This window comes from Equus asinus, chromosome 7 (assembly GCF_041296235.1).
Source record: "Equus asinus isolate D_3611 breed Donkey chromosome 7, EquAss-T2T_v2, whole genome shotgun sequence".
NCBI lineage: Eukaryota > Metazoa > Chordata > Mammalia > Perissodactyla > Equidae > Equus > Equus asinus.
The window spans coordinates 1,037,111-1,053,367 of NC_091796.1; the positions used below are offsets into that span (position 1 = coordinate 1,037,111).

The window sequence follows — 16,257 nt, forward strand, 5'->3', positions numbered from 1 at the left end:
GACCTGGTGTCTGGCTGCTCGTGGACTGCAGTACTTTCACGTGCTGGGAACCAAGGGAAGAAAAGGAAAACACCAAAGAGCATGAAGACACAAAGCAGGGCAGGGTACCCATGAACACTACACACCTGTCAGGACCAGCCACGCAGCCTGAAGACAGGGAACTATCTTCAGGAAAGTTACACAAAGAGACCAAGGCCAGGGACACAGAGAGTGATGGGGAGACCTCACCAGCTCTAGGCTCTACCAACTGTGCAAGTCAGGGGAAGGTGTCAGAACAACAGGAAGTGACGGACAGAATGTCTCCACCCACTCCCAGATCATTGCAACTGCCCCATGAGATGGAAGGTTTGGGAAGCATCAACTCCCACCCCTGGCTGTGAATTAAGAACTGCATGCTGGGGTGGGTTATTTCCACTACTCCTGCATGCCCAGGTTCCACGTGTCTTCGTGTATACCAGAGCTCTCTGGGTCTGGTCTCTTAGGTGATGTCTTAGTGGGACGGCTTCTCCTGCTGTCTCAATCCTATGTGTACTAACCTTTCTCTAGTACAGGAGCCTCGCAAACTATGTATGGTAAAGTGCCAGGTTTTGTTTTTAAATTTCTAATCTGCCATGAGGACTAAATATAACAATAAATTACCAAGAGAAATGAAATAACAAAAACAAGAAAATATGTCCCCCAATTTTGTTAAACATTAAATTACTTCGTCAAATTGCTATAAAAGTTTCCAAACGTTTACTCTTATTTTCTGTATTTATCACAATCAGTATCAGCCATGGACCTGCTGTCTGAGCACACAGATCCTGCAGTCCTGCTCTGAGTGCTCAGCCCTGGACCCCTGTCTGAGCATACACGTCCTGCAGTCCTGCTCTGAGTGCTCAGCCCTGGACCCCCGTCTGAGCACACACGTCCTGCAGTCCTGCTCTGGGGGCTCAGCCCTGGACCCCTGTCTGAGCATACACGTCCTGCAGTCCTGCTCTGGGGGCTCAGCCCTGGTCCCCCGTCTGAGCACACACGTCCTGCAGTCCTGCTGTGGGGACTCATCTTTGCTTCCGGGCTCTCTTCAACTTAAGATGGGATTATCCCCTTTTCTGCTTATCAATGGAACACAGCACCACTACACAACACTGACTGTGCTTTGGAAAAGCAATGTTCTCTGAACCATCAAGGAGGAAACAGCAGCTTGGCGCCACAAGAAGTTGCATTTGCCCCTCTTTGGTGACCGTCAGTCCTTGTGTCTGTCTGTGTTAACATGAGTCCTTGCTCGCAGGCATTCAGAATCCTATGACAAGGGAGGAAGGTCTGAGTTCACTTCACCAGGAGGCAACTTGAATTCAACTGACATATAACACTGAAAGAGCAAGATTTTAAAAGATTCTGGTCTTTTCTTCTCAACATGTAATCAAGTGTAAAGAAGATAGCCCTAACATTACTCCTAGAAATCCAGTTTTCAAACACTCGGATATGGCAGTCTGGTAATACACAGAGTCCAGTAATTGTTCACATTAATAAGGTTTTTAAGTAAAAATAAGTGCATGTTAAAAGTTTTGAAATTAATTTAAAAAGCTTGCATTTTAAAAATGCCCAAACACAAATTAAACTTTAAGTCAGCTAATTTAAACTTTTGGAATTGATGGTTTTAAAGCAGTCTAAACACGCTCCAGAAGATAAAATACCCTGGCACATTCTATGTGTCATAGAGAACAGGACAGAGCTGCCGAGGAGGCAAGTGTGTTGTGATTCCTCAGTCTGTGTCTGCATTGCCGAGAGTGCAAGTGGAGCTGCCACTCGCCAAGGTCATCTAGAGAAGTGAGGCCAGGAGACAAAAACTGTACACAGGGAATTATCAGGGATATCTCAGAAGCCTGAGCTCAGGTTGCTTCTGTCTCTTTGAGGAGAAAGGCCACAAATCAATAGTACTGGGATCAGTAACAACATTCTGATAGTCAGGAAACAAAAGATCAAATAAAATTTATAAATAAAGAATCTTCGAATATCTTTATGAATGAACTAAACTCTGAACCTTTATTAAGAAGAATAAGCATCAATATGATGGAAACAAAATGGAATACAACATCTAGATACAGAAAACGTAGAATCTGTGACCAAGTATTAGCTTAGAGTGGCATACTGTAAATATTTACCTAAAACTATTAAATGCTAAGTGCTGAATGGCAATGGCTGCCAAGGACAGCACACCTGGATTCAAATCTTGGTCCCACTACAGCCTAGCTGTGTGCCTTTCTGAGCCACAGTCCTTCACCCACAAAGTGAGACTAACAGCAGCACTTCACTTAACTGTGGCAAGGCTTAGACAATCCAGGACCATCAGCAAGGTGCAACACAACAACAGTGATGTGAAAGAAGTGTGAGGACAGGATTCTAATACAGCCCCTGGCTGCAGAGTACCCTCCCAATGGTGGTTGCAAGACTCTTCCTGAGGGCTATACAACCAAGGACCTGGCCTGCTCCCTCTGAGGACTCTCCATGGTGTGAACACCCTTCCTGGGGCTACACACCTCGGGACCTGGCCTGCTCCCTCTGAGAACTGTCCATGGTGTGAACACCCTTCCCCAGGGCTACACATCCCAAGACCTGGCCTGCTCCCTCTGAGGACTCTCCATGGTGTGAACACCCTTCCCCAGGGCTACACATCCCAAGACCTGGCCTGTTCCTGCTGAGGACTCTCCATGGTGTGAAGACCCTTCCTGGGGCTACACATCCTGGGACCTGGCCTGCTCCCTCTGAGGACTCTCCATGGTGTGAAGACCCATCCTGAGGGCTACGCATCCCAGGACCTGACCTGCTCCTGCTGAGGACTCTCCATGGTGTGAACACCCTTCCTGAGGGCTATACAACCAAGGACCTGGCCTGCTCCCTCTGAGGACTCTCTATGGTGTGAACACCCTTCCGGAGGGCTACAGCCCAGGATGTGGCCTGCTCCCTCTGAGGACTCTCCATGGTGTGAACACCCTTCCTGAGGGCTATACAACCAAGGACCTGGCCTGCTCCCTCTGAGGACTCTCCATGGTGTGAACACCCTTCTGGAGGGCTACAGCCCAGGATGTGGTCTGCTCCCTCTGAGGACTCTCCATGGTGTGAACACCCATCCTGAGGGCTATACATCCCAGGACCTGACCTGCTCCTGCTGAGGACTCTCCATGGTGTGAACACTCTTCCGGAGGACTACAGCCCAGGATGTGGCCTGCTCCCTCTGAGGACTCTCCATGGTGTGAACACCCATCCTGAGGGCTATACATCCCAGGACCTGACCTGCTCCTGCTGAGGACTCTCCATGGTGTGAACACTCTTCCGGAGGACTACAGCCCAGGATGTGGTCTGCTCCCTCTGAGGACTCTCCATGGTGTGAACACCCATCCTGAGGGCTATACATCCCAGGACCTGACCTGCTCCTGCTGAGGACTCTCCATGGTGTGAACACTCTTCCGGAGGACTACAGCCCAGGATGTGGTCTGCTCCCTCTGAGGACTCTCCATGGTGTGAACACCCTTCTGGAGGGCTACAGCCCAGGATGTGGTCTGCTCCCTCTGAGGACTCTCCATGGTGTGAACACCCATCCTGAGGGCTACAGCCCAGGATGTGGCCTGCTCCTTCTGAGGTTATCTTCATGGTGTGAAGACCCTTCCTGAGGGCTACACAAGCTAGAACCAGGTCTGCTCCATCTGAGGACTCTTCATGGTGTGAAGACCTTTCCTGTGGGCTACACAACCTAGGACCTGCTGTGCTCCCTCAGAGGTCTCTTCATGCATGTTATCCTTACTTTCTCTCTTTTAATTGGAGAAATTTGAAAAATTCATCAGTACAAAAAATAACATCAAACACCTCACAGAATTTCTATCTATTCAAATTGTCATATTTGTTATCAACTTGCTTTTTTCTGGTTACAAGTAATAGTAGAAAACTAAATCTTCTTTTATTCTCTCTCCCCCAAAAGATGGGTGTGTGTACCTTTGCTGGAGTCTGTTTTACACTTTCATGTACACACAGGCCCCCATTTAAACACATGCACACAGAACTGCCCTGCATGTGTCTGATCCCTTCCTTTTCTCTGTGCCAGGCACCCTGGCCCTTAGATCATTTTCTTCAGCTACTCTCCCTCTCAGCACCAGGCCTTCACATAAGTGTCAGTACTGCCAGGAATCCTCCACAGCCCCCTTCCATCCATCTTACCCAGTCACATCGGTGTATTCTTTAAATCTAGTCCAAATATCTCTTCCTCAGAGAAGCTTCCCCCAAACCTGGACCAGGTAAGGTTTTTGGCTTATTTGTTTCCAGGGCACCCAACACCTTTCTGTGATACTTAGCATAGTTGAAATTATCAGGCTCATTTCCTTAATGTCTTTCTCACCCACACGCTCCTGAGGACAGGATCCTAAGGACTTTGTTCCACACTGTGTCATTAGTGCCTGGTCTGGAGCAGAGATTCCATACAAAACCATTAGAAGGATGACTGACTTCAAAGAGAGGAGGGTTCCCAGCATCGGGCAATAGACATTGGGAAGACAGACAAGCCTACTTTGAATGTTTCCTCGGGTTCCTGTGCCCAACAGTGACCTTAATGCTCCCTGCTGCTAAGCTTCATTCCTGGCACCATTAGCAAGGTGAATTACTTTCTGAGAAGGTGACAATCATTCAGATTTTCAATAACACCCAGAGAAATTTACTTTACAAGATGTAAATTTAAATGGCCGCCCTGTTTGACTGCTAGAAATACTCCAACATCCTCCAATTTTACTAATAAGAAAATTAAGAATCTTCGTCCTGGCCCCTAAAGCTCAGACACAATCTACCTCCTAACGGCTCTCTAAGTCATCTAAGACTTCTCTCCCTCCCAGACAATGCACCACACTGACCTCCTATGAATTCTGTTAGATGAATGAAGAGAGGTAAGGTCCCTCTAAAATCACCATTTGCTTACCTAGCTCTGCTGTGCCACCTCTCATTAAGGCACACTGTCAAGTTTGTCAAGAAACAGGTGTCAAATCCAGCAAAACATCTGTGCATTCCTACACGAAGATGTACTACCCACAGCTGCTTGGGGCTTGCTGCTCAGAGTGCAGGGTGGTAAGCAACAGCTCCGGCCTTGTCCTGGGCTTGTGCAAGATGCAGACTCTCAGGCCCATTCCACACCCACTGAAGTGGAGTATATACATAATGGAAGGCATTTTGAGAAGCATTTGTTTGGAGTCACTCAAACACACAAAGGATCACCTTTATGTGAGAACTTATGCTAAAAATAGAACTTATTTCTTACCTGATGCAACAATGGTGCTTGCCCACAAGGTGTTTTCTATGCTGAGACTTTCGTGAACAGGCGGATCACTGTCCTCCTATTCAAGGAAAGAAAAGGAAAGAATGGCAAATTAGCAAACTTTTTTATTACTTATAATTCAGATTAAAAACATACTGACCAGCAGTGAAAAGCTACTGCAAAACAGAGGTGAAAAACAAGGGAAAAAGAGGATTCTGGGAAGATGGCAGAGGAGGAAGCATCAGGAATCTCCATACCTGGATGACAAGTGCAGGGGCATAATCTATCTGATGGAACTATTTTGGAATCTGGGGCCTGCTGAAGGCTTGTCACTTCCAGGGGAAGGCTTGGATGGTAAATTCTAGTTAATTTCTGCTCTTAGCACAGTAGGAGGTACTTGTCCCCACCCCAAGCCCCTGGCAGGCAGCTGTGCACATGTTCCTGGAGCAGCCTGCACACAGCGGGTGGGAGCCAAGGTGGGCAAAAAAGTTCTGTGCCCCCAACACTGAGAGTCTGTGCTCTGACTGCTGCTTGCTGCTTCGGACCACAGAGGTGCAGACACAGAGGCGGGTGGCCAATGCGGCTGCACCTCTCCCAGTGTAGCAAGACCCCCGCCTCCCGCTCAAGTGACTTCCAGGAGAGTTAAAGGGTGTGCGTCTTTTCTCCTCTTCATTTTTCTCTTTTTCCCCTTTTTGGAGCCAGTCATTAAAGACTAGGACATTCAAAAACAACTGCATACATGGAGAAAATTAGAAAGTGACTGTGCATGCCCAAGAAAAGGCTCAGGCAAAAACCTAAGAAGACACTGAGTTTACACCTCAGGCTGATCCTTGGCACAGATAGAGCCGCCAACAATCAAAAAAACAATAAACAAAAACCAGATGAAAAAACAGCAAACCCTGAGGAAGGGGTAAGTTTGACTTCTGGAGTTACCACATTATTATATCAAACGTCCAGTGTCAACAAAAAGTCACATGCCATGAAAAGAAACAGAAAAGTATAGTCCATTCAAAGAAAAAACACAAATCAACAGAAACTATCCCTGAAAAGGCCTGATGGCAGATCTACTGGAAAAAGACTTTAAAAGAAAAATATTAAAGAGGTTCAAAGAAATAAAGATACGAAGAAAGTCAGGAAAATGATGTATGAACAAAACAGATACATGAATAGAGAGACAGAAAATCTAAACAGAAACCAAAAGAAATTGAAAAGTACAAAAATTGCAATAAAAAGTTCAGTAAAGAAGTTCAAGGCAGATTTGAGTAGGCAGAAGAAAGAATCAGTGAATCTGAAGATAGGACAATGGAAATGATTAAGTCTGAGGAACAGAAAAAAAAAGGTTGAAGAAAATTGAAAGAGCCTAAGAAATCTGTGGGAGACCATGAAGGATACTAATATACGCATTGTGGGAGTCCCAAAAGGAGAGGACAGAGAAAAACGGACGGAGAAAACATCTGAGGAAATAATGGTGAAAAACTCCCCAACCGTCATGAAAGACATGAATGTCAACATCCAAGAGGGTCAACCAAATCCAAGTAAGGTAAATTCAAAGAGACCCACATAGAGACACATTTAACAAACTTTCAAAAGATCTAGAGAGAATCTTGAAAACAGCAAGAGGAAAGCAAATCATTACATACAACGGATCCTCAATAAAATCATCAGCAGATTACTTATGAGAAACTCTGGAAACCAGAAGGCAGGGAGCCAATATAGTCAAAGTGATAAAAGAAAAAGAACTGTCAACCAAGAATCCTATATACAGCAAAACTGTCCTTTAAAAGTGAGGGAGAAATCAAGACATTCCCAGATAAACAGAAGCTGAGGGAGTCTGTGACCACTAAACTTTCACTGCAAGAAATGCTCAAGGGAGTAGTCTGTGTTGAAATGGAAGGACACTGCACAGTAACCCAAAGCCGTATGAAGAAGTAGAGTCATGTGCCGCGTCATAGTGTTTTGGTGAATGATGGACTGCACATACAATGGTGGGCTCATAAGGTTAGTACCAGATAGCCTGAGGGTGTAACAGGCTACACCATCTAGGTTTCTGTAAGTACACTTTATGATGTTTGCACAAAGACGAAATCACCTAATGATGCAATTCTCAAAAGGTATCCGTGTCATTAAGTGACACACGACTGTAAAGATCTCAAAAGATAATTATACAGGCAATATAAAAGTAAATATTATTGTAACAATGGTTGGTAACTGCACCTTTTATTGTCTCCATAATTTAAGAGAGAAATACCTTCAACGAAAACAGGAACAGTTATCACTGTAAAAGCCAGTATTGTTGTAACTTTGGTTTGTAACTCCATATCTTATTTTCTACATAATTTAAGAGGCTGATGCATTTAAAAGAATCATTAGTTTATATTTTTAGGCACACAATGTTTAAAGATGTAATTGTGTGACATCAGCAATCCAAAGGGGTGGGAATGGAGCTGTAAAGGAGGATAGTTTTTGTATGTTATTGAACTTAAATTGATATAAATTCAAATAAATGTGTGACAACTTTAGGATGTTAAATGTAGTCCCCATGGTAACTACAAAGAAAACAGCTATAGAATATACACAAAAGGAAATGAGAAAGAAATTTAAACATTTCTCTACAAAAAATCAACTAAACACAATAGAAGATAGGAATGCAGGAAATGTGGGGGGAAAAAACTATAGTGCATATAGAAAATAACACAATGACAGAACTAAGTCCTTCCTTATCAGTAATGACTTCAAATATAAATGTGTTAAACTCATGAATCAAAAAGACAGAGATTGGCAGAATGGATAAAAACACACGATCCAACTACATGCTGTCTATAAGAGACTCACTTTACATTGAAAGACACAAAGAAGTTGAAAATGAAAGTATGGGAAAAGATATTCCGTGCACAAAATAAGCTAAAGAGAGCAGAAGTGGCTATACTAATATCAGACAAAAATAGATGGTAAATCAAAAAAGTTACAAAAGACATTGTATATTAACTAAATATTCAATAAGTCAAGAAGATACGACAATTATAAGCAATTCTGTACCTAGTGAAACACTATAAAAATATATGAAGCAAAAACTGACAGAATTTAAGGGAGAAATATACAATTCTACAGTAATAGTTAGAGACTTCAATATCCCCTCACTACAACAACCAGAAAGAAGGAAATAGCGGACTTAACATAATATAGATCTAACAGACATTCACAGAACACCCCACCTAATAACAACAGCACACTCATTCTTCTGCACATGGGACATTTTCCAGGACAGACATTAAATTAGGCCACAAATTAAGTCTCAACAGATTTAAAAAGATAGATATCATACAAAGTATCTACTCTAACCATGACAAGATAAAGGCAGAAATCAATAACAGAAAATTCAAAAAATAGTGGAAATTAAACAACACACTTGCAATCCCTTATCAAAATCCCAATGATGTTTTTTGAAGAAACAGAAAAACCCATTCTAAAATTCATATGGAATCCCAAGGGACCCTAAATATCCAAAACAACCTTGAAAGAGAACAAAACTGCAGGCCTCACACTCCTGACTTGAAAACTTACTACAAAGCTACAGTAATCAAAACAGTGTGGTAGTGGCATAAAGACGGCCATGAAGATCAACGGAATAAAATGAAGGAGCCCAGAATTAAACCCTTGCATATATGGTTAAATGATTTTTAATACGGGTCCTAAGATCATTCAATGGGGAAAGGAGAGTCTTTTCAACACATGGTGCTGGGAAAACGGGATAGCCAAATGCAAAAGCATGAGGTTATCCTTCTCTTAAATCATATATAAAATAAACTCAAAATGGATCAAAGACCTAAATGTAGGACTTACAATAAAATTGTTAAAAGAAAACATAGGACAAAAGCCTCATGACACTGCATTTGGCAATGATTTTTTGGATATGACATCAAAGGCACAGGTAACAAAAGAATAAAATAAGACAATTGGAATTTATGAAAATCAAAAAATTTTGTGCATCAAAAGGCACTATCAACAGAGTAAAGGGCAACCCACAGGATGAGTAGAAATATTTGCAAATCATCTATCTGATTAGAGATTCATATCCAGAATATATAGAGAACTCCTAGAACTCAACAACGAAAAAACCAAACAACCCGATTCAAAAATGGGCAAAGGACCTGAATAAACATTTCTCCAAAGAAGATATACAAATGACCGACAAGGACATAAAAAGATGGTCAACATCACTAATCATTACGGAAATACAAATCAAAACCACAATGAGATACCACCTCACACCCATCAGGATGGCTACTATCAGAAAAACAGAAACAAGTGCTGGCGTGGATGTGAAGAAACTGGACCCCTTCAACACTGCTGGTAGGAATGTAAAACGGTACAGCCGCTGTGAAAAACAGCATGGTGGATGCTCCAAAATTGAAAATAGAATTATCATATGACCCAGAAACTCCATTCCTGGGTAGATACCCAAAAAGAACTGAAGGAAGGTTCTTAAAGAGATATTTGTGCACCCATGTTCATATCAGCATGATTCACAACAGCTAAAACATGAAAGCAACCCAAGTGCCCATCGATCAATGAATGGATAAGAAAAATGTGGTACATCCATAGACTGGAAGATTATTCAGCCTTAAAAAGGAAGTAAATTCTGAAATGTGCTACAACACAGAAGAACGTTAAGGACACTACGCTAAGTGAAACAAGCCAGTCACAACAATACAAATACTGTATGATTCCAATTATATAAGGTACTTATTGTCAAAAAATCACAGAGGCAGAAAGTAGAATGGTGGCTGCCCGGGATGCAGGGAGGGGGGATGTGGAATTACTGTTTAACACTTAAGGGGTTTCGGTTTTATGGGAGGAAAAGAGTTATGGGGTTGCACAACATTATGAATGTATTTAATATCACTAAACACTTAAAAACGGTTAAGATAGTAAATTTTATGTTATGTGTATTTTACCCTAACAAAAAAAATGAAGAAAAATACAAAAAACAAGGGCATATTAAAAAAATTGAAATTACAAGTGAAAAGAATGTCTTTATGCCTTTAATCAACTCATTTTTTAAAATATTTAACTACAATACAAAGAAAACCATTTTAAATTTTCGTTAAAGCACTGTATGTTCTCATTTTTTCAAAGGGAAAACTAAAATTCTATCTTCCAATATGTGCTTTAACAACACCACAGTACTACTGGAAAAGTAGAAGATATTGGCACAGACATATCACAAATCCCCTTATCAACAATTATTTAGTAGGTGTGGTAGAATATTCTCTCACCATCTTTTCTTAAGGACCAGAATCATCTTTTCAAATGTATGTGTACTCATGAGAGAAAAAAATGCTTCTGTAAGTTTTATTTAAACTAATATATACCTATATTTATATCTATAAAGGTGACTTTTTTTTAAATTTCTCCTTAAAAACGTTATGACAGATATTTTTCATTAAACAAAAATTCGAACATAAGCTGTATGTTGCTAATTATCTGTGCAGACAGCAAACATGGCCATGTATCAGCATCACAATAGCAATAAGGTGCAGTCTAGTTTTATCTTAACATTTTAATGTTTATGCTCAGAGACAAAAATAACCACTTAAAATCTGAGAATTTTTCATCTTAATCTGAAGTCATAGTCCATAAAGTCGTCCCTGCAATTTTGGCTACAGAAAACTTTCTAGAATAGAGGATTATAAAAGCCCACAGGCCTGCATCTAGAAGTAACAATGGAAAGACATCAGGCGTGGGAGCAAATTATCTCTCTATCTCCATGGGCTAACAGACTATACACTGTCCTCACTGTGTGATATGTTACCTCCATAGAGAACTGTATTTTATTAAAAACTGATCATCTGCTATCAGAAAATATTTTAAGATAACAAAGAAATCAAAGGACATTAATTCGGAAGGAGGGAAGAAATTGAACACCCATTTCCAAAAGTGCATGTAAGAAAGAGAGGTTTGTGCTACTGGTGTTTTCTTTCCACTCACTCATCAAACCATTTCAAATGATATAAATTCTGGTCACTTTGCTGACTACTTGGAAGTATTTGCTAGACGTTTGATTCTCTATTATATTTGTGAAGCACAAAATCCAAACCAATCCTAACACTTTCCAAAATATTTCCCATGGTATTGCAAATATTTATCGGGTGTTGTAACTTAAGTTTCCTTTGAGGAAGGGGTGTAGCTCACAGTGACCTCACATGCACCTGACAGAAAGACCAGCAGTTCTTCAGCTTCTTGCATTCCAAGCTCCAGGCTCAGCATTTAACTCTTAAGACCTCACTGGCCTTCCCCTACACTCCTCTCTGTCAGCCCAAAAAGAAGGCCGCCGCCTGATGGAGATGTTCCCTCAGCTTCTTACGCTGTGTGAATATGAACACTGGGATGCCCTTTGTTTAAACACAGATGAGGTGTTGTTTCTTAAAAGACAATTCATTTTAAGAGTATAGACTGGTAATTAATTAAACTGCGCTTTAGTTATATCATCTGTAAACAGGCGAGTTCATTCAAACATCAATTTGGTACCCAAATATATACCAAGATTTATAGTGTTAGAAACTATAGTTAAGAAGAATGAAGACAGAGCCTTTCATCTAAGTAGATGCTGGTTTAGTGCGGGAGATAAACGCGAACTCAAAAAAACGACAAAAGAGTGTCCCAAGGGCAAATGTGATAGTATCAAAGAAAAGGGACTACAAGGAAGTCTTCTAAGTGATGGTACTTAAAGTGAGTCTTAGAGCGCAGGAGCTTCACAGAAGGCCCTTGATTAAAGGGATCTGTCTATTACATATGCCGATTCCAGTATATGGCCAATCTCTGTCTCTGTAGGCACACACACACATTTTTGTTTTCATTTTCAAGTCCCTCAGGAGTTACTTCTTTCAATTACAGTTTGTCAAGTAAAATACGTTACACATTTTATTGCATTTAGTAGTTTTAGATTAAAAAATCTTTTGATAATTATACAGCTGCATGATTATACAAAATACTAAGGAAATATGTATTTACAGTGGAAAAAATGAAGCTTATGTTGTCCTAATATAAGTATGTATGTTTATGGGAAACAACTTGAAGGGGAATAGTCCAAAAAATGTTAATATTTATATTAGGATGATAAGGCTAGAATTTCTTTGGTCCCTTTAAACATTTTATTGTTATACAGTTTTATACTGATGGTGAAAATACAGTCACAATCTTCTCACTGTTCTGGAATCAAGTCCAGCTCTTGCACAGGGGCTCACATACAACCATCAGTCTTCATAAGACAAGAATCCTAACTATTCCACCCTGTATTCCAACACTGTCCCTTGTTTCTTCCACGGGAAAACGCCAGGCAGGGAAGTGCTGTTTGTTCCCTTTGTTTATAATTAAAGTAGCTGTTCAAGGTGAAGAGAGAAAAACTGCCTAACTCAGAAATAAATAATCCAGGAAAAACTGAATTTTCCCTTTGAATTTTGGTTTTATAGAACAAAGAATCAACTTTAAAAGACAGAAGTAGGTGGACTCTATGCATTAACTATCTTGTGCTTGAAAGGACCAATTTCTGATTCATTCACAGAGATATGGTCTTAGAATCTAACTCCGATAGATATTGCTGGAGATACAAACATCTATAGAGCCTCACTCTTATTTCCCAAATATGGACCAGAGGGCATATCCTTTCAGTGTATGTTAATCTAGTACTTTTAGTCATGACCTAGCAAACTGAGCATATAATTAGGATACATACTAATTCACACATTAATTCAGCAATTCACACATTTATCATTTAAGTTATGAAATAAATTATTCTCTGATAGGAATTCTGAATTACTTTCACTGTATCACAGCAATTCCCACGTTTATCTACCCAACAGACTGTGAGCTACGTGGCCTTGACCTTCTGAGCACCCAGCACAGGAAAGGCACTGGAATTTGTCCACCAAGCGAACGAATCAGAGAACAAACATGGAGCTCTTCCTCTAATGTCCAAAGCTCCCTGTGGCACTCAACGTGAAGTCAGCAGTGGCTGTGATTCCATGCCACCTTATGTGTACGGGCACACCTTTTTTTTTCCTTCCTTGCTGAGGACGATTAGCCCTGAGCTAACATCTATGCCAATCTTCCTCCACTTTATATGTAGGGTGCAGCCACAGCATGGCTAACGAGTGGTGTAGGTCCCCACCTGGGATCTGAACCCACAGACCCAGCCTGCTAAAGCAGAGTGTCTCAGGCTTAACCACTATGCCACAGGGCTGGCCCCAACTGCACATCTTTTAAGTGCTCCTTTAGGCCACGCTGCCCACAGCTGCCCATCATCAACTGACGACAAAAGCACAAACGAGGATGACTTAGTTGAAAACTCTTCCTATGGTTTTTTTAATACGGAAATTTAAAAATTATTAACACGTGTGTATCTTTTAAAATACTATTTTCCCATTGTGTCAAACTCCAAGAGAAATAAGCACATTAAAAAAGGGGCCGGCCGGTTCTCGTCAAGATGGTGCTGTGAGCAGACATTGAACTCGCCTCCTCCCACAAACACAACCAGGTTACAACAATTTTAGGAAGAATCACCCTGAATTGAAAACTGAAAACTGGATAAAAAGAACCCCCACGACAAGGGACAGTCCTGACGAAGGCAGAAGAGGCAGTAACTCTGGCAGGAGAGAAAAAAAGCCACCTTTGGGAGCAGCAGAGCTTCTCAGCTGGCCAGGTGGGAGCCAACCTAAGGTATGCAGCCCTCCCTGGAGGAGTGAGGTCCAGAGCAGGGGCGATACTGCTATAACCATCCTTCGGACTCAGCCCAACTGAGAGGGGGGGGTCTCACTGTCTGGCTTTGCTGGCTATTAACTGCAGCAAGGACACCCCAGAAAAGCTATCGGCCGAAAGCCGAAAAGATCCGGGTCTTAAAAGGCCCACGCACAAACTCACTCATTGCAGCAACCTAAAATCACCAGAGAGAAGGCTGACTGTCCTTTGGGGAAACGAGACTCACCTGGTGGGCACTGGGGGCATCTTGGTGAGAGGAGGATCCTCTCCGGAGACTGAGACATTGGTGGGGCCATTGTTCTGAGCTGGTCCAGGCGTGGTGATATGGACACAGGTGGGGGCCACTGAGGTGCATTCCTTGGGCTGTTAGCCCAGCAGTCTGCCACACCCACTGGAGCACGGATTTAATCCAGTTCAGCCAGGGCAGGCAACCCGCCCGAGGGACTGGCCCCACCTAACAGCAAGCCCTCAGGCTACTTTTCAGCCTGCATTGAATGAGTGCCTTGATCCTCTACAGGCAGACAAAGGTGTCTGCCTCTGTCGGGCAGGGCTTGTGTGAGGACCAGGTGAACTGTGGGGGGCACTGGGGCAGAGGTGGGGGCCTCTGCAGTGTGGCAGTGGGGTATGCTCCAGGGGGTTGAGAAGTGTGCACGGACCAGGACTGTGCTGACAGTGTATGTGGTCCAGAGTGGGGTGAGGCTTATCAGTGGCAGAAAACTTGTGTTTCACAAATAGCCATAAAAAGGATCAGCCCCACCTTCCACAGCCTGAAACAACTGAGTGCCTCCATGCCAATGGCTAGCCCTACTCAGCTGCACTCCTAAGAGAACTGACATCAGCCTTGTTGGACTCAGGCCTATCACAACTGTATGCCCCTGAGCCTAGCAACCAGCTACACTGGGTACCAACCCAATTAAGAGGACAATTGCAATAAGAGTGTGCTAATAGGTGGGACCAAGACGGCGGAGTGAGTGGTCTTCTTTGTCTCTCCCCCATCAAATCTACAACTAATTGGACATTCACCGATTAACAAAGGATATCCAGATAGCATCTCAAGACGCCTAAGAGTCTAGTGCTACTATACATCGGAAGGCGGATGGACTTCCCCCCAGGAGGAGGTGGAAACAGGTGAAAACTCTCTGACCCCCGACCCCTGGAGAGCCTAGTTCCTGCAGGAGGCTCTCTTCCAGTGGACTCCCCCATGGCATCGCCACACATCGAGGGTGGGAGTGTGCACTCACCAACGGAGCAAAGGTGGAAACAGGTGACAACAGCCCTACTCAAGCCCCCTGCGATTACACCTAAGCCCAGGGGGAATCCCCAGGGTCCCACACCCACCAGCAGGGAAGGCCTCCGCTCGCCATTAGCAGGGAGGCCCCGCCTAGAATCCAGAATAAAGGGAAGCTCCTGGTGGGCAGATTCCCAGGCATGGCACCAGACAGCAAGCTGCTGCTGGGCCCACGATCTCCGGCGCACGGGTCAGTGCAGGGGGTGCCCGGACTTCCCGTGGACATGCTTGGGGACTGGGTGGAGCTCCAGCGCCTGGCTCTGTGGCCCGGGGGGACGCTCCAGGGTCCCGCACCCCCCCAGCAGGGAGGGCCTCTGCTCGCCATTGGCAGGGAGGCCCCGCCCAGCATTCGGAACACCAGGAAGCTCCCTAGAGCAGAATTCCCCACAAGGCAGCAGCTTACAAGCCACCACCAGGCCCAGGAGAGTGGAGTGGGGCAGAGTGGAGCTCTGGTGAAACGGCTACATAGCCCAGGGGGGAACAACAGGTTCCTACAGCAGCCTCAGCGAAAGCCTCTGCACAGCACTAGTGGAGAGGTCCCAACTGGCAATCGCAAGGCGGGAAGGCCCTGGGGCAAAAGTAGCACAGCTAACGACAGACTGCAGAAGATACCCATAGCTCTGCTGGGACCTATAGCGGACAAGTGTGATCTGGTGGGCTCTGTTAGGGACAAAGTGGCGATTAAAGGTGATCCTGCTGCTGGCTGCTTGGAAAGCCCACAACACCACTGCAGACCACAAGGAGGGAGCATGTCCAAGTGGGCTGCAACAGTAGGCACCAGCAGCCTGAGGCCCCCGTGCGATTGCCCCCAAAATCGACAAGGAACCCCACAGGACCACTGTGACTATGAGGAGGGGTCCAGGTCCAGTCAGTAACAGCTGACAGGGTTCCTGGTTGGTGCAGTCTAAACAGCTGCCCCCCCCCAACACCAGTCACAACAAGT

The 16,257-nt window shown here is 43.6% G+C and overlaps 1 protein-coding gene across 25 annotated transcripts in view; it reads right to left on the reverse strand.

The window, feature by feature from the left end:
* ATP9B (ATPase phospholipid transporting 9B (putative)) overlaps positions 1-16,257 on the reverse strand; it is a 282,461-nt gene that overhangs the window by 136,829 nt on the left and 129,375 nt on the right. For all 25 annotated transcript variants that reach the window (XM_044744021.2, XM_044744020.2, XM_044744015.2 and 22 more), the window contains one exon: positions 5,276-5,351. In XM_044744021.2, coding sequence (XP_044599956.2) covers positions 5,276-5,351 — 76 coding nt within the window. The remainder of the gene's footprint in view (positions 1-5,275; positions 5,352-16,257) is intronic.